This window comes from Rissa tridactyla, chromosome 2, assembly GCF_028500815.1.
Source record: "Rissa tridactyla isolate bRisTri1 chromosome 2, bRisTri1.patW.cur.20221130, whole genome shotgun sequence".
Taxonomy (NCBI): Eukaryota; Metazoa; Chordata; class Aves; order Charadriiformes; family Laridae; genus Rissa; species Rissa tridactyla.
Genome location: NC_071467.1, coordinates 92989982 through 93008919, shown reverse-complemented (window position 1 = coordinate 93008919; position 18938 = coordinate 92989982). Strand labels below are relative to the sequence as shown.

General features: G+C 41.2%; 1 protein-coding gene across 8 annotated transcripts in view; it reads right to left on the bottom strand.

The window, feature by feature from the left end:
- FARS2 (phenylalanyl-tRNA synthetase 2, mitochondrial) overlaps nucleotides 1–18938 on the bottom strand; it is a 254008-nt gene that overhangs the window by 70663 nt on the left and 164407 nt on the right. For all 8 annotated transcript variants that reach the window (XM_054191667.1, XM_054191660.1, XM_054191666.1 and 5 more), the window contains one exon: nucleotides 11829–11980. In XM_054191667.1, coding sequence (XP_054047642.1) covers nucleotides 11829–11980 — 152 coding nt within the window. The remainder of the gene's footprint in view (nucleotides 1–11828; nucleotides 11981–18938) is intronic.

Sequence of the window (18938 nt, the reverse complement as noted above, 5' to 3'; positions counted from 1 at the left end):
TGAAATACTCACGTATCTTCACCTCTTAAAACTCTTTGAAGAGGAGAGCTAGCATTATGATCAAAAAAAGCTAACAAAACACAAAAGATGTGAAGGCTGATTTTTCATAGTGTCTCATTAAATTGTGGGCATTTTGGTTTTTTTGGATACTCTATGAATGACAGCAAGGGCATGGTTTTGAAACATTTGGAATTCCCACAGTACCCAGTGATTTCAGTGGGAGTTGGTAACACTCAGAGGCTCTGAAAATAAGGACTTATTTCATAAAGCCAAACCCAGGAATATCTGCGTTAGCAGACACTAAGAAGTCTGCCTAAGTGACACAACCCACAGTTAAACACTTGCCATTGCGTAATTGAGTCTTCAAGAAAAACTTGATCTGCTGCACCCTCCTAGTTGATTTTCACTTGCTCAATACACTTCCCAACACAACTGAAGGCAATGTTCTGACCTAAACTGTTAAATCTCCATTGTGGCTTGTCAGATGTGTCACTTAACACTTCGGCCTCCTCTGTTTCGCTGGTCCATGGGATGAGAGTGGCAATATCTCAGCTATGAGACCTTCATATATAAAGGTAATAAAAAAACCCCACAAGAACTACATCAGATCAGTCCTCACCTATTTCATCTCTGGTTTTCATTCACAAAGCATGAATGCAAACTATTCAAATGTTACACATATGAACAGCCATTCACTTCCTTATTATCCATCTGTGCCACACATGAACTAATAAGCATAAACATACTAAACACAAATCTTCTCTTTATCCTCAAAATATTTTTTAGAAGGCACCCTTCCCTTGCATTTCTGTGTGATGCCTGATAAATAATAGAAAAGTTGCATGATGTTAGTGTTAATGTTACCAGACAGCATTTGAGAGAAGCAGGACAGAAACTTGAATTCCAGAAGAATTTGGAATGGCAACAGCCACTATCCAGATGTACGTTTTGCAGCTCAGGTCCATCTCTATAGTAGACAGATCTTATGGGGTGCACAGTCCCATGAATTTCTGTTCAATTTACTCAGAGACAAGGATGCTCAGCACTTGATACAACTTGGCAACAACTTTCTTAAACGAATTATTTAAAGTTAATTGGTAGGTTAAAATAAAATATCCATCAAGCATAAAACAAACAATGGGAAGATACTGCGATCTGTTTCAGGAATGCTGACATTTGTTTGTTCTTAAATTAAAGAAAACCTTGTTTCCTCAGCCTAAATGTTGACATTTTCCAGCATGAAGATAAATAACCTTTGAGCCTCTTTCAGCTTCAAGAAATTCTTCCTAGCTATAGGGTTTTTTTCCCCACAAAAATGTGTTCTGGATCCATAAAATATAAAGAGCAGGATTAATTATTTAATGCTAAATCCATTTCTCTTCTGTGCAGTAATACTAGGAAGTGAATAGGGGTGTATAAAGACTTTTTCCTCTCATCTCCCATCTTGGCAGCTTTACAAGATGTATGTTTGGCTGAATCCAGCCTAAGAATTAAGGGCCTGGCCACCATACTACCAGCCTCAACGCATTTCTGTGAAGGCCTTGTCAAGAGATGAGTGCAAACGTGTGAAGGCACCGCACATGCGCAATTCTCAACACACAGAGGACAGCGATGTCCTTGATCACCCTAAAAAATGCTTGGTGTGGCTGTCTCAGTACTGTGTCCACTTTCTGTGGCCAGAAAGATTCTTGTAAGAGATAAGCAAATGGTACCAATTCTACCTTCCCATGCAGATCACCATTCAAGAATTCAAGATATTTTGAGAAACTCAAGATCAGCTACAGACGTGTTGCTTCTTCACATTGCTAGGACGCTACAGAAAATAAACATACCATACTTTCATGCTAAAGTTCATTTAAAAGCTGATTAAGGAGGAGTGGAACAGAAGTTACATGAAGGACATGCTTATTGCTTTAAAGAAAAACTAGTTTCAGGCACAGATCTGAGACCTAGCCAAAACACATTTCCCTCCCTCACCCTTATTCTGTTGCAGGGATTCCCAGCCTGCAGCACGGCCATTCCTCACTGGTGGCATTAACAGGACTGGTCCACCTTGACTTCCCAGCCTTCTGGGGCAGGATGGCCAGCTATGGTGTTCTTGTGGCAGAATGGATGGGGCAGGGGTAGAGACCAAGAAAAGAGGGAAGGGGTACTGCATCCCACCCTCAGGCAGAGAGCAGAGCAGAGTGATGAGCGTCCCAGGCAGCGGCAGGCAGAGACAGAGCAATGGCAAAGACAGAGAAAACCATTTCAATGTGAAGTAGAAACAGAGGGACAAAGCACCAGGTAAAAGAAGGACTTTTTGCCTCTTACACTTAGGGAATTCTTCCCCCATCCTAGCTGCTGACCAGAGCGCTTTCAAAAGGCACTGCAAGATTAATCTGATTTCAAGCTCTTCAGAGAACACAGTATTTACAATCTAACAAATATGACTGCAAAAGCTTTCACACGATCTCTAACATACAGCCATTGCAGTGCTTCTCTGCATTAGCTCTATATGCTCACAAACTCTAACACGCTCACAATTACATACCGTTCTGCACAGAAGTAGTCTCAATGTCTGGTCTACACGGACAGCGATTCACTAGGATTTCTCTGAACTCAGAAGCACTCACAAGCCCATTGCTATCCCCTGCGCATCCTGTGGCAGCTGACTCCTTTAGCCATTTTTCACCGGCCCACTGCTTGTCAATAAATCACCGTGCTAATTCCTGTGACGCCTCCTGTGAAGTGCTTTGGGAATTGTGGCAAAGATTTCTGGGCTGCATCCGAGAGCTGGTGGTGAATGGCTGACTCCAGGTTGACATGATGAAGAAAGGTTAAGCTCTTCAGCCAAGCAGCCTCTTAGAAAGATTCATTGTGACTTCAGCTATCCCTTTTCTATACAGCAAGGCTATCCTCTGCATCTGCCTGAATACATAAGGGAGTTGACATTTGTCTTCTGTGTGGCTCATGTACTTAAGTTTTCCTCTCTTCTCATTATCCGTGAAGGGTGATTACATTTCCTATGGAATATCACTGGTGATACATCACACTTCAGGGGCTGTGTTCCCCCCCTCCCCTAACGGGAACCTGTGGTTACTTCATCTTTTTCCTTTCTTGAATACCAGTCCTGCCACAAGCCTGTGTGCTAGCCACCAGCCTCCCACCAAGAAGAATAATGGGACTTCTACTGAAGCTCATTAATAGTAAATTATTTTCAGTTAGTGAAGACTATTTTCTTGGTGAAGTCTCTGAAGAGCTAGGGATGGTACGGCAGAAGACTGTCTGCCCCACAATTGATTTGAATACAGTGGTTTGAAGGAAGCCTCAGACTTCAATAGAGAGCCACTAAGAACAGCTATTTGTAGGGTGCTTGTCTAAGCACTGAGGATAGGAGGGAAGGTAGAGTCTGTCTTTCCTCATCAGTTTATTATTCCCCCCCACACACACACACATCAGATGGTCTTAAAGTAAACACTGGCATCAGAGGTCTGAACTGGCAGTCACCAGCTGTGTAAAAAGCCGTACGTCACAGAACTCACACTTTATTGTATAAGGCAAGGATTTTTTTTTTAATTTATTTTTATTTTTTGTAAAACAAATTCAAAGCATTTACTAGTATTTTTCAAGTCCATCTTTCTGGCAGATGAAGCAAGAAATGCCCAGCATAAACAGATGCCGAGCAGTTCAAGGGCACGCTGTTTCTACAGGGTAGACTTCCACTGTCCCTCCTCTCACAGTTCTTTGTGACACTCTTAGATTTGCGGAGGGAACTGCTATTTGGGCGTATTTCATAGCAACTCAAGGGAGTTAGGTATCTGAATCCACACTAGAATCCAAGAGCTTTAGGCCAAGCATTTAAAAACCTTTGAAGAAGATGCTTAACAAAAATATGCGGATAGATTTCAAGTCTGCACATGTATACATAATAAATACAGCACTGAAAAGGTCCACTTCCACATCAAACAATACTTTCTGGCTTGTGCTATACAAATGCATGCTCATTTTTGCCATCTCGGACTTCACCCAGTAGATACCATAAAGAAGCCGGAACAGAGCTGGTTGAAATTCAAATTTTCTAAAATATCTCAAAAAGTCTTTTTCAAAAAAAATATGTGCATATTTACTCAATTCATTTCAATCTGGAATGTTTTTGGTGGGGAGGAAAAGGAGGAATTAAAAGCTTTTCAGTTCAATTTCCTCAAAAATAAAAACTAGCAGATGGCTGCCCTGTGCCCTGTGAATGCCCCTGCTACTGCGCAGGGTATCTGGGAAAGCCAAGCTCTGACAGTCGCAGTCCTGGTGGGGGACAGCAGAGCATCAAGATTGCTAGAAAGAGGGTAGTGCAAGACACCCTGGAGCCATGTAGCAATCAGCATGGCAGGGTTACCTTGTAGTTACAGACACAGAGCCCACGTCCAAGCTCCTTTAAACTTCTAGGCAGCCATGATCAAAAGCTCACCGTCTGAGCCCTCAGGGGGTAGATTATCTGGGCTCTGGTGGAACATGAGCAGAACCCATATGTCTTCATAAAGCATCTCTCTCTGGGCAGCCCCGTCTTTACTCTACATGAATTTGGCCAGAAAGTTCCTGATCACCTCTAAGCAGGAGCTGTGAAGAGAATGGAGCTGCTATTTCCACACAGCTGCCATTTAAAGGAGAAAAAGGCAGGGAAGAGGAAGAAACAGAATAGTTGGGGCCACTCTGACTCTGAATCAAGCAAACACCACTGGCCGTTGGGTTGGTCTGGGGCACAGGGGAACGTCTGACACGCAGACGCCAGGAGTAAAAGGCACTCGCACTCAAAGCACACAACCTCCATTACATGTATATTTTCTAAGCTGAAGCCCATAAGGCAAAAGAAATGACAGAAAAGGTTCTCAGACATGAGAGACAACAGGTGGCTCTGCTCCTCGTTGGGACAAGAGAGGAAAAAGAAAAGAGGGACCAGGGGTACTACTGTAGTGCTTTAACTAGCCACTATATAGTCATGCTCTACTGCGACAGCTAAAGAAAGGCTCAGAAGTCAAGCACTATCCACTGGCAGAGCCTCCCGTGAACAGTTAATCTATTGCGAAAATATTAGTCTTACACTCATTTGACCAAATGAGAAAAAAAAAAAATCCAGAGCTGGAGAGCACAGTTTGTTTATAGGAAACTGATCCTCTGCTAGCTACGGTCAAAAGCAGCTTCTGGGTGGTTTTTTTCTGCTGAGAAGCTGCTGCTGGGACTTTGCCAGTTCAGCAGTTAAAGGTAATCTCAAAGAATCCCTCAGCAAATTGTAAAGTGCTCAGGCTGAAGAACAACAAGGTGTTCAGGGGCTGAACTGATTGTTTTAATTTGCGTAATACTAGCAGCAAGCAGAGCTTCAGAATTCTGCTCAATTCACCTGTTCCAGAAGCAAGACGAAACCAAGCCACCTTCAAATAAATAAGTGAGACCTAAAAGTATTTGATTTGTTCTCCATCTAGATAATGAAAAGTGTAACAAATATGGCAAAAAAAAAGGAAAATTATGTTATTACATTTTTTTTTCTATATACTAACAAGGAGCTAGCGGTGTGCATTGACACAACAAAGCAGTCAATAGGATCTGACTCTTCCCTGTCAGACCTGTTCCTTTTACTATTTGGAAAAGAAGAGACACAGGTCATCTGAGTACTCCCGAAGTCTCTAAAGATGGTGCCACAGTGCACCTACCTTCCTCCTTCACAGCAGCCAAGACATGTCCTCTCACTCCATTTAACAGGCTGCTACAAATGAGCAGATCTCACCCCAGAAGCGTGCAAGTAATTCACTCAAAGGCAAGAATAAATCCTTTCTTACCTGTTCCTCACATATTTTTAACAGCATAGCCGTCAAAATGCAACAAATCAATTTTTTTTCCCCCTTACTGTCTCCACTCTGCCTTTTCAGGGTATTTTTAGTTGTCCTGATTAAAAATTTACCTCTTAAGTACCACTGAGGACACAGTGCATTTCTTGATTAGTTTTGTATACTTTTTTCAGCATATCTACATATCTTCCTTATAAGGGAAGATGCAAAAGCATATCCTTCCTTCCTTCCCTTCTCTTCCTAACAAAAAAGAAATTTTAGTATCAAACTTGAATCAGGTTCCAGACCAGTAGGAAAACAAGCTCTCTGCAAAACGCAGAAAATACTTTTTCAGAATGAGGATGTGAGGCCATCACACCTGACAGGATTATGCAAGGTACCTAGGAGAAGAGACATGGCATGCTAAGCTGAAAAAAACATTTGCAGGATTCACCCAAAGCAAATCTAAGCAGCCTTGGCATTTCTGGATTTTCTTTGTGGTGCTGCACTGCAGGGGACAGGTACTCACCCCTGGACTCTTCTCTCTGTCTGTCTTCTTCACCGGGGACAACTCAGGTCAAAAATGTATTCTGCCACTTCTACCACGTATTCTACCATGTGTGATGAGCCAGCCAGTATTTCCTCTATTACTTTGGACAGGTATGCTTTCGTTACCAACCCTGGAATTCCATGGGTGTGCACTCACAATACTGACCTGAATGCCTCAGAAATGCAAGACACTGCTCTTACTGGGATTCTCTGCATGGCAGCAGTTTTGATTTACTTATTCGTAGTGGGCAGATACTTTTCTACCTTTTGACCGCCGTTCAGTCAGCCTTTCTTTTTCCCTGTGAAACCCGATTCTCTTCTGAAACTGGAGAAGTCTTGGCCACTGAAAAGGAGATTACTTTCTGATTTAAGTTCTGAAGGTCATTCATATTGATTAGACAGCTTAGACAAGTTGAGTAGTAGAAGGCCTGAACTTAAAGATATGGAGGGTACAAGAGCCATTGCAAAAAGTAAGGAAAAAATCCCTGACTTTCTGTTCTCCCTTCAGTATCAATATAGTTCAAAATATTCTCTTTGTTTTTGCAAATGTTTGTTCACTAGCATGTTCCAAAGGGAAAAATGTCAGACACAAATCCTCACTCATCATGTATTTGCACAGCAATGCTTAAAGGTCCTTAAAGATCTCCAAGGATTTGAAAGAAATAATCCAGTCAGGTAGTAGAAACAGTGCCACTGCCTTCCGGTGGCTGGTTGCATGGCTCGTGCAGCATACGACGACTCGAGGCAAGTCACAGCATGCTAATTTTACAGAACATGCACAGAAAAATATGTTCCACAAACCAAATGCATGAAAATCTAAATGTTTGCAGCTAATGCTTCAAGCAAAGAGAGCCTGAATCCACAATATGGACTGTGGAAAACATTTTGCTCACTGCAAAGGGACATTTCTTCTCTATTCTGTTTGCCTTACAGATAACCACTCCTGTTCTTGCCATTAACCACTGCAGTTTCACTCAGGTTCCTTGGGATTTCAGCAAAGCCACAATTTTTCATCGTAACTGCTGATGTATTCTTTATATGCCTGAGTATTGGGTGTGTTACAGCCATGGTTTGCGTTATCCATCTTGGATGAAGTTACACCCTGACTGTGTTATCAGGACAAGCCTGACACAACATTTAGATTTCAAGAATATCCTAAAAATCGTGTGACAGTGGGCCTTACTTTCCCAGATACATTTGGTTCTACAGGTCTGTGATGGCCTTTCACACTACGGGCGATGGGAAGGTATCAACAGCCAACAGGTACTCATGTACTTAGTCGGCTTCAGTCTCATGTACTACTCGCTCCCTCCCCCCGATGCATGTTCTGAACGCAAGAGCCACATCTCACACTGGTGATGCTCCTCTCTTGTTCAAGGACCCTCTGTTCCCAGATTTCCCAGTCTGACTGCAGATCTCAGCCCCCTGAGCAGCCGCCTAGGGTCCCAAGTGCTGTTTGGCAGTTGAGGTCCACAGGCCATCTCCTCTCACATAATAGCTTGTGCACATATACATCAGCAACATGGAGAGGCATGTGGGGATGGCAGGCACCTGAAAAGTCCATGTTTTCCTTTTAGTTTGATACTTTTGACTCAAAAGGAGAGTTTGGGGCAGGTGGACCTGCTTGGAATCACTGGGATGAAAGGAAAGGGAGGAAGTTCTTGTGAATCAGGACATCCCTACTGTTATCCTGGTTTCCAGAATCACTTTATGCAAAAGCTACCTACCTCGACTTAGTTGCTAAAACTCATTTCTCTGCTTGGAACAGAGCACATGGATTTCTTTGCTCTGTGAGGTTTACCTGTTGCACTGACAAAATTCAAGAGAGGTAAATACAGGAATGTCTACATGTACTGCTAGTACATTATTTTCTAATAGGTAATGCTTATTTTTCCACCTCAAAGTAACATGTGACTTCAGTATGAAATAACTTTCTGCTTGAAACATTTTACAATTGATCTAGCCCCACTAGGCTGGCATCCATGACAATTAGTTTCATCTGTAAGGAAAAGAAAATAAAATTTTTGCGGACTAAACTGACCAAAAATTTTATTTTCTGGAAAGCCTTCTTCACACATGGTACATTACTCAGTCTGTCTCAGTGCTGTGTGTTGTTTAGTCAAGTTTACCTAAAATGCATTTAAGCTGGAATGGTTCTTAATTACCCTAGCACAGTAACTTGGCATTCTCCTAAATTTGTGCTTTTCAGCAATGAGATTCCTTACTGCTGTATCTTTTAATTGCCTGTGCTTTCCTGGAAGATGTCTCAACATTATCACCTTACAAAGTGGATAATCAAGATTTACTCTTTTTTTCCAGACATTCCTTCCTTGTTTAAACAATTACTTGTCTCATGCTCTTTTTTCTCCTTTTCCATTTCCCTGTAGAGGAATAGATTTTCACTGCTAATACACACCATAATTGCAATGTACTGCAGCATCGTCATCAGTCTGAAGCCCAGTGGAACCTTGAAAGTTTTCTGAACCACAGAAAAGTCTGTAAGGTAACTTATACAGTATCACACAGGCAGCCTCTATAAAGGATCTTAATTAAAAGACCTCTTCCTGTGTTCTAAATTAGTTTTAGACTACTAAAAACCAGCATTTTCTGTTTTCCAATCTTTATAGTCCTATAACTAAGAAAGGTAGTTTAAGAAGGAAAATAAGACTGCCAAACGTTCTAATTCCTCATGAAACAGGTATTTTTAAAGGATGAAAAAAGCCTGAATTTTAAATTCTAGAAATTATTAATTCCAAGCATGAACTTATTAAGCTGCTTGTAAGTAACTAATATTCAAGAGAGCAGCACTGCAGGCTTTCCTATCCTATGCACTTTTCTCCCATCCTCCACACCAGAATCACTACAAAATTCAAGATAATGATTACAAGCATCTAGATCTGTAACATACAGATCCATAGCAACACGGAGGATCTCTTCTGTTTATTTCTGTGCCCAAAGGCTTTTTTTTGCAACACCAAATTAAAGAAGCCACTGTATCATTCCTGTAATAAGACAATTATCTTGGAATTAAGACTAAGGAGAATGCTCTTTTCAAAGCGTCAGCCTTCCAAAGGCTTTAGAGAATGGACAAAATAACTTATGCAGCTTACATCATCAGTCCACAAAAGTTACATATCTGCACACACCCTGTTCTAAGAAGAACGATGAAGTAACCATTATGTTACAGTCTTTATCTATAATTCTTTTTTTAATGAGGTAGCTAATCTGCTTGGAATTACTGTTTTTAATGGGGCATTTAAAAAGATTTCTTTTATTGTTGATGCAGTTGAACAAACTAAGACTACTACAACATCACTTACCAACAATCCTTTAGTGTCACCACCCAAACTCTTCAGACATGAAGGTGAGAAATGTTTCCTCCTTGTAGTGTCAAAATTTCGATGTCTGCTGAGTGAGGGTTTGATGGCTTTAGAGGACAATGCTGGGGAAGTCCTAAATCCATGTGACAATTCTGCTCCAACAGTCATCCTTCCCATCTATTTGCAGAAGTCAGAGGGAGCAAGAGGCGTATTCCTTGTGGAGGAAGAACTGATCTTGTACTGAACAACTGTTACCCCTAGTATATGCTCAGGATGCGTCAAAGTATAGCAAAGGAGAAAAAACATAAGGGTAGAAATCCAGAGTAGTGAAACCTGCCCTGCCTCACCACTCTACTAGTATGGAAGATAATATTCTCAGTAAAGAAGAGAAGCATGACCCATGAGCTGAGCCATGACTGATGCAGTTGGTGAGGTCCTCCCAGTGTACGTGGATTCTTCCAGTGAGCTACAGGAGTAATCACAGAATAATACTGCCTATGTGTGAGGGAGCAGGGAACAAGATTTCTCCAAACCTTCAGCCTTGGAAGAGCTGCTTACGCTACACACAGGATATTCCCCCAAGAGGAGATGCAACGCCAAGGATGATCGCATGTTTGGTATCACCAGCAAGAATGTAAACAAAAAGTGGCAATGAACACAGAGGTGTTATACATACAATAAACATTCAGCATGAATGAATGGAAAGGACCAGTTCCAAAAATGGGTCCAACATCCCAATTTTTACCCAAAACGTTGGTCGTACTGTAGCAGAACCATCATAACAGAAGACAATTAAATAGATTTTCAGTGGGATCCATGTGAGCAGTCTTCAGTGTTTATGCACTTGTGCTAACTGATACTGTGGTGCAGTCCAATAAGAAGTTATCCATACCTGCAACAATCCTCCTACAGTCTTGTTGTTCTTTACAATGAACAGTACTCCCTGTCTTATACCAGCCTATATTCCTCTTTTGGACATACCGTTTTGCACATAGGGTTAAGATCCTTTCCTATGATTTGTATATGAGTATTACTGAAGAATTAACGACTCAAAGCTTTCAGATGCCCACACAAATTCCATTGGTATTTCTGTTTCTTCACTCAGCAGAAACAGCCTCATATAACACCACACAAAAAAGGTAAAAAGGAAATAAACCGAATAAATATTAATCCACTGAACCACCATGAAAACTAGGCCATGGAATAATCTATCCATCCATCCAGTCTGCAACACACATCAAATTCAAAAGAACAATAGGGTCAAATACCTGGATGTAGAAAGAAAAAAAAATATCTACAGGTGTTGGAGCACAACATGAAGCATTTTCCTATCATCTTCAAAAACACTACAGTTAGGTTTACTACCTGCCTTTCTATAGCACAACAACAACAAAAAAAAAGTCTCAAAGAAGAGAAATTATTTTAAAAACCAGTTTTAGAAAGTTGTGTAGCCAGCAGCGTATTTACTTCTTGATTTGGAAACAGCAAATTGAAAAACGGTGCATATGTAATAGCTGATATTTGTCCATTTTGGAGACAATTGATCGTATAAGTTGGATAAGCAACCTGTGCCCCCAATGGTCATGTCAGTGCTGTCATATCCGTAAGAAGGTGCTCTGAAGCCTGAGAAATTGTTCGACATTGTAAATAAGTGTCAGAAAGAAAGGAACAAAGTCTGTGTTTTTCTCCCTGTTGAACACCAACAATAGTACTCTGCAACGAATCATTACTAGCCCTGACATTTATAGTAAAGGTCTACTAGTGAATCAGGAGTAGAAAAAGAATGGAAGAGAACAAGGAGACAAACACCAGTCCACCAGTCACTCAGCAAAGAGCAGGACTACAATACGAGACATGTTCTGGATAAGAGTGTCACGGACTGGCAGATGTACTGAGAAATGCAGTTGTTCATTGCTGCTGTGATTAACTGAGCACAGCGCATTGGGGTTGCAATCTGAATACCACAAGCTCAGTAGTAGTACAAAACTGAAATATAAAATAACATTTATAAGTAAAAATATTTACTCTTGAAAACGTTGTAAAAATGTTTTGGAGCTAAAAAATGAAACATGCAAACACTGTAATACTCAATAATTTCTTGGTACACAGAACTAAAATATCTATATTCTGACCCCAGGAAAAACGTTTTAAAAGTTTTACTTACTTTGGATGGGTAAATTCATCCACTAGGACAACCTTTTCTATCAGGTCTCCACCAATGGTTCGAGCCAAATCGTAGAAATCATTCTTAGAGTATGTCTCAGAAGGCAGCCAAAAGGAGATGTCATTGATCAAAGGCGGATATCTGCTGAGTGGCTAAAAAAATTAAAAACCATATATTTATAAGTGGCTGGACTTGGTAGGTATACCTACAACTGTTTTGAACTTATATATTACACACACCACACATTTTAGAAGTTTTCTGAAATGCTTTTTGAAGTGCAAACTGACCTCGTAAACAACTGAGATGCATGATTTTATGCTAGGAAATGTCTTTTAAAGATCCCTTCATAACCACTTTCATTCATTCTCTCAGAAAAGAAAACTTGCTTTGTTTGCCAAAATCAGTGCTTACGAGCCTGAATACACTTGTGGATCAGAGCTATTCAAAAGGAAGGATCATTTTAACATCATTATTCACTGGGTAGGCATTGGACGTTTTAAAAGCATTTTTCTGATTTTTTACAGGTTAAAAAAACTTATTACATTCATGTACAAAATTTATATGTATTTTATATCATTCTTATATAACACGATATGTTTATTACTTATACTGTCCAATTTCTAAGAAAGTCTTATCAATAGGTGCCTTCTAATTAAAAGGTTACAGTAAGAAATACACTTTGGCTTAAAAAGAGGGATTGGTTCACTTCCCAGTGGTTTTTAGAGACATCCAAACATCTACAACAACAAAAAAAGCATTCCTGTTAGCATAATTATCAATTCCACAAGTACCACAACAGACCCGTAACATAAAGGGGCACCTTTGCTGCAGACAGAAATACCTCATCTTGTGGTCAGAACAGTGCAACTTTTTATTCGCAAGAACAAGAAGAGAAACAAAGCGAGACAATTATTAATTTTTCAGTTTTGATGAAACTTCCCTGGAGTCAATGGGCTTCAGATCTCGCCTCTGCTGAGACGTCGCCCCCTCTGAAGAAAAGAAAATGGTAATGCTCTTCTTTCATGCCCTCTAGGTCATGCAATATCTTACTTCTGCCTTCCATTAATGCACTGCAGTTGAAGTAACTACTTTCTCACAAGATTGTTGGGGTCTGTAGGAGAAAACATCTTTTCTTATTTTTGCTTATATGTATATGACAGTTGATATGTACACCTTGGTCTGTACAGTATATTATCTCACTCAAAAAGGTATTCCATGCCTGAGAATGTTTTATGATGGAGCAGTGAAATCCTAAGTGAATACCTGCTGAAGCAATAAACCTGTTAAAAAGGCAAATTTACAGCATGCTGATTTCTCAAAGTCTGTTCTGTACAGTGTAAGCCAGTCAATAAATATCTGATAAGGAACACAGTGCAAGTTTTAAATTAATAAGGCCCCCCGGTGAATAAAATTGTGAATCACAAATGATTATCCAACTTGTTAAAGGAATAAACTTGTCAAATGAATTCATATCACCAAATTAAAAAAAAACAAAAAAAACTCGCACAATAAATCCATCACACAAGAGCTTTTGATACAACTCTAATGAATGAAATGCAAAAATCTCTGCCATACAAAAGTCACAGCTGTAAATGCTGGAGATACACCTCAATCAACAACCCGATACATGTGTTAGTACAAGAAAGATATAATCCTGCAGCAGACCTTTGTATTCTCACCTCACCCCTTTCTACCACTATATCTACCACTGCTATATTTCAGCAACCTACTGAACACACTTCAAAGCTTGCAGGTACTAATCCAAAACTCACTGAACTCCCAGTTTCAGGACATTTAATTATTCAACCAGAAGATGTTCTATTTGGGAAGGTGCCTACTTTCATTCCCAGAGGTACAAGGACACTGAAGAAAAATAATTACATGTTTGAGTAACTCAGCAATATCCTAAACCCTGAAAGGAGAAGAGTACCTACAATTCTTAGTGAGTGATAGTTTGCTATCAATTTCAAAAGCAGCAGGATTATGTCAGGCACATGAAAAAAGCAGTCTTTTTCCCCACTTAAAATGAGATGTATACAAGGACCCAATGTGGTCAGATCTTGCAAACCTACCTGGAACAGTCTGACTTACATTATCAGCATAATCAAATTCCATGTGAGCAAAGTTACTCAAAGATGTAATGAACTGTAGGGTCTGGCCCTCCTGCATTATCAAATCTATGAGAAAACTGCTTCTTTGCCTCAATCCATGGCGTTACTAGCCTAGATACAGGATTGTTGTAATTTTGTTTGTGCATGCATGTGTGTATGCTTGTGTATGTTACAAAGACGGGAAGGACAAATGATTAAAACAGTAGGTGTAACTTTTATTATTGGGTACTAACCTTTCCACAGAGCCTTATAATGCAGAAAAATCTTTTATGGTAAAAGGCAAGGCAATAATCCAGTATTATACTGTCCCTTCACCACCTGGCTGCAGTCAATATCATTGCAGTAAGTATTATATCAACACTAAAGTTAGTATAAGATTCCTAGTTCTCAAATGTATTGATCTGTTTGTCGAAGAGCTACATGAGCTACATAATTGTTTATTAGCTACATCAAAAACACGAAGAGGATAGGACAAGAGCCTCCAACTGGCAGATCAAAATGAAGCTACTAATTTTGTATTCAGGCACCCCAGCAGATACATGTGGTCCAACAGATCCCATTGCCATCACTGTCCTCCTTTCTAAACTCTCCTGCCCTCAAACAAAAGAGCAGCATAAACTCCATTGACTTTGATCCCCTTCCAGGTTCAAGGCAAACGGCAGCCCTGAAGACTGTTCCCTTATGAATTTACAGACATTTTAAAGGCTCCCCTTGAGAGCAATGTGTTCTTCCCACTGCATTTTCTGCTCTGCTGTCACCTCCAGCCACCACTTCCAGCTACATCCTCTCCACAACATAGGTGTGCTCCAGCACAACGCTCAGAGAAGCTAACACAACACTGCCTGGCTCCGCTGCCTGTCTGTTGGCTGACTCCTAGGATGCTACCCAAGCCTGGAAGCCCCACTATCCCTCCTTCCACTGCCTGAACACGCCCCTTAGGATTTTGGGGAACTGAAAAGAGCTTTAGGAAGAGGTAGATGCGACCCCACCTTCAGAGTGCTGCTGCGAGGCGCTGGCCAGGCCTGGCGGACAGCACTGCCGATGCCCAGACAGCTCGGCACCACTTCTTTGGTCCCATCAGAGCTTTGTCACCACAGTGCTTCTTTAAATGTTCTCTTTACTTTCCATTTCAAACACTGCAGTGCACTATCTTTGACGTTTTTCAACAGCCTTGGAAAACAAGAGTGCCTTCCCAGTAATTACACTATCTACAAGACTCCACTGAGTCCACGTTGTAGGGAATATTGCAAAGAATGACATTACATTTTTCAATCACCCAAGGTGAAAGCATTTAGGAGTACTGAATTACTATCTTTTTTTTAAAGAATAAAATGGAAGCTTGTGATGATCCACCCTCAATGATACATGTTTACTAGTCATTAGTCACCCTTCCTTCTGTGGTTAATAAATATGCCAAGTACTTACTAAAACTGCAAGCTTTTCTCTCTCAGGATGCTAAATTTAGTATAGAAACAAGTGGCTGGACACCAGTGCTGTACCCTGCTCTGCCAGCCTGCCTCACCAATGCCTAGATGTACCTGTGGAGTGCCTCACTGAAAACTCCGTGGGTTTCGTGAGGACTCTTCTACACAGGTTTGTGACAGTTTAGGGCATTCCTCAACCCCAGCCCTCTGCTCTACCTTTCTGTCTGACATTACTCCCCCTGCAGCAGCCGATAAAATAAACAAGTGCCTGTTCCTCCACCATTGCAGTTCATAGCCTGCTGTAGCCAGCTGAAAATTGCCTCTCTCAGTGGTTTATGCTAATATGTGCTGGATGAAGTATTGCAGCAGGAGGAGGCACTGGGGGACAGCTGTCTTAAGCAGCAACCGGATCCACCAGAACTCATCTGCCAGCATAAAATAGCAAATACTTGGGCTCTGCGTATGTTGCCATACCAGGGCACTACTCTGGACACCGTGGCAGCAGGAATCAAGTGGCCACCATAAGAGTAGTCTCTGTTCATCTGCACACAGCAAAGGATCATCAGCTAGCCTGGATCCAGATACCTCACAGCTGCAAAGGACAGAAAACCCAATACATTGCAGAAGCCCCTGGAGGAAAAACAGCTGGGGATAAGGCACAGCCAGTGCCAGCGAATAAGCCTGCATAAGGCCACAGAGTGTCTTTACCCAGAGTCCTGAAAAACAGGCTGAACAGCAGCACTTTCCACAAATAGGAGGAAAAAAAACCCCATGTTTTCCCAGATGGAGTAACTGTGAACGCAACATGCCGAGGGGACAGAAGTTTTGTGCTGTGGCTGTTCACTCAGTTCCCTCCCTGCTGCCAGCTGCAGATGGGGGGGGGACACAAAAAACAAGTGACAAACACTGCAGAGAAAAAAGCTGTACTTGTATTTTGACAGCAGCGATGCAAACACAAGGTTAATGACGACATGTACCAAAAACTGGGTTAGCAACTCCACAGCAGCCAAACTATTAAAAAGCCATCCATGCTTTACTGCCATCCCCAGTCAGAAAAATAAGAGACTTAGCAGCATCGTGGCTGTCAAGCTTTAACAGTCCTGCATTGCCTATGGTTTGGAGAAATATGTACATAAACTATACAGTTTTAATGCAATGTCATATTCTCATCGAAATGAAAGCTACAGTCCTGTAATAGCTATGCCTTTCTTAATATATTCCATGGTGAAACTACATTAATTCAGTGTTATCATAGGAAATTTAAACACGTAACAGGCATGAAATTCAAATTTGCAAATTTACAACTGTAACTTAGCTTCCTTGCATATAATGAAGTTTCCTGTATTAGCATGTACGCTCCTAGATTTACACTTTCGTATTTATGACCAGCATAGACAAATTACGGTTGCGGCAGGAAACATAATTTTGAATTTCTTGGCTGTCATGGCTTAAAATTCGCAGTCACAATGTTCCATTATAATGTTTTCTACCCTTCCCTTCATCAAATCAATTTTTTTTCTTAGTTATATATAGTAAATTCTATATATTCATACATGTGTACACACACACATATACATTTATGTATAAACACACACATATCCAAAGGAAGAAATGGAGAAATTTCAACGGAGAACTTCTATGAAGTCTGATAAGCAGATATGCAGCTATGTTCTGGGATTAAGCTCTTAAAACCAAAGCAAATGGACCAGTTTGGGATTGATGCACTGTTCTGTCCTCCTGCAGGGAATGGCAGAAGGGTGTTAGCCGCCAGTGGTACTCTGAGCTCCTCAGGGAATGAACACACAAGTATGATCAGCCTTTTTTGGATGGCAGTCAGCTCCCCCCAGCAGAGCTCTTTACCTCTGCAAGCTCACATACAGGTATGGGGAACACCATGTGTCCATGGTGTCCTGTTCTGCCTGGATTTCAGGCACTCTGCTTATACATGGACCATTTTGAATGGAAGAGGCTTTCTTCATGTATGGGTGAGAATATCATTGCGTCCTTGCTTTGAATAGCACGTCAGTGCCTTTGGGTGTCCCAAATGGCTTCGAACCATTAATTCATTCAACGTGGAAATGGAAACAACCTTCACTATTTCTCACAGAAGCAAGGGAAAAGAGGAGAAAGGTCAAGGGAGGCATCAAGTTTTAAATGAACTAAAGGGTGCATTTTTTCCACACTGTGCGTACCATAACTGAGGACCTGTGACATGGAACCAAAAGGGACTGAACAAGTTCATGGTGGACAGATCTTCTAGTCACTATTAAACAGAGTGATCCAACTGCATTTTTGGTTCAGCAGGTCTCTCATGGATTTAAGCAGGATCAGTAAAAGTACAAGAAGGATGACACTGCTTTCATACTTGCTCTGCTGTTCTCTGAGCACTTGCTGTTTGCCATCATGGGAGACAGCATACTTGAGCTGCATGGTTAGCTATGGCATAACACGTCTTTTCTCTTTAAGAAAATGGCTTCTTTCATGGCATTCTGGTAAAGGCAATATTACCAAACAAATCTCCTTTCTTTTTCTAGTTTAGTGAGTTCTCAAAGCATAAAGGACAGCATAAAGACGCTGAGCTACTGAAGAGAACTGGGTGTACACCACCTTAGATACAACAACTCTTAGGCGTGGCAGTAATACTACGCAATCAAGTCTTCTAGAAGCTCTAGGGCTGGGGAAAAGATTGCCCAAACACTCCCACAGCCATCACCCTTTTCCTCCCTTTTTAATTTCCAACCAGCTTGTTTCCTTTCCATTCCTAAAGGTTTTAATTTGTCATGGTTGACGGAAATGTTTGATTTCTAAGTTGTGTTTAGGAGCCCTGGTTCCAACCCTGCTCTTTCGTTTCAGACGGGCTACACTGGCCACAAGGAGCATTTATGCCCACAGATACTGCAGCTGACTGGACTTGCCAACACACACCTGCAGGTCAAATCAATCAAATAATATCCCAGTTTCCACTCCAACTAGTGCAGTTCACAGCCCTTTACAGGGGTGAAAAAGGGGGAGGGATGTCAGATTCTCCTCTAGAGATCAATACTTTGAAGAAAATCACACATTTGGAAGAAAGACCAGCTTGTTTGTCAGCAGCAGCCTGCACTATGAAAACAGCATTGGATTACATATCATTGCTGTTCCTCATCTTTGCAAAGCACTCTCTTTGCCTTTACCTCCCCTCATCCCTGGTGAAAAACAATCATGGAATTATGGAAATACACAAGTACCTTGCAGAAAATACAGGAAAGAAAACAACTTTATCAAGAAACACAGTAAATTAAACTGTTCTCAAAGGTGAAACAGCTGTTCTAGATCCAGGTTGAGCAGGGAGGTGCCATGGGGCGCAGACTGTCTTTCTAGGTAAGTCTCAGCTTTCAATGTGGGATGAAGCAGCTGCAGGCCCTTGGCAGGAGCTCCAGCTTTGTGCCTGACCAAATCTGTAGGCCACATCCCTCTCTGCCGTGTGGTGCATGCCACCACCTGAGCTCTGTCCCCTTCCCACCTAAGCTAAGCCATATGGGGTCTTGTTGAAGATAAGAGCTTCTCTCTTGAGCCATATTACATGTTCCATGAAG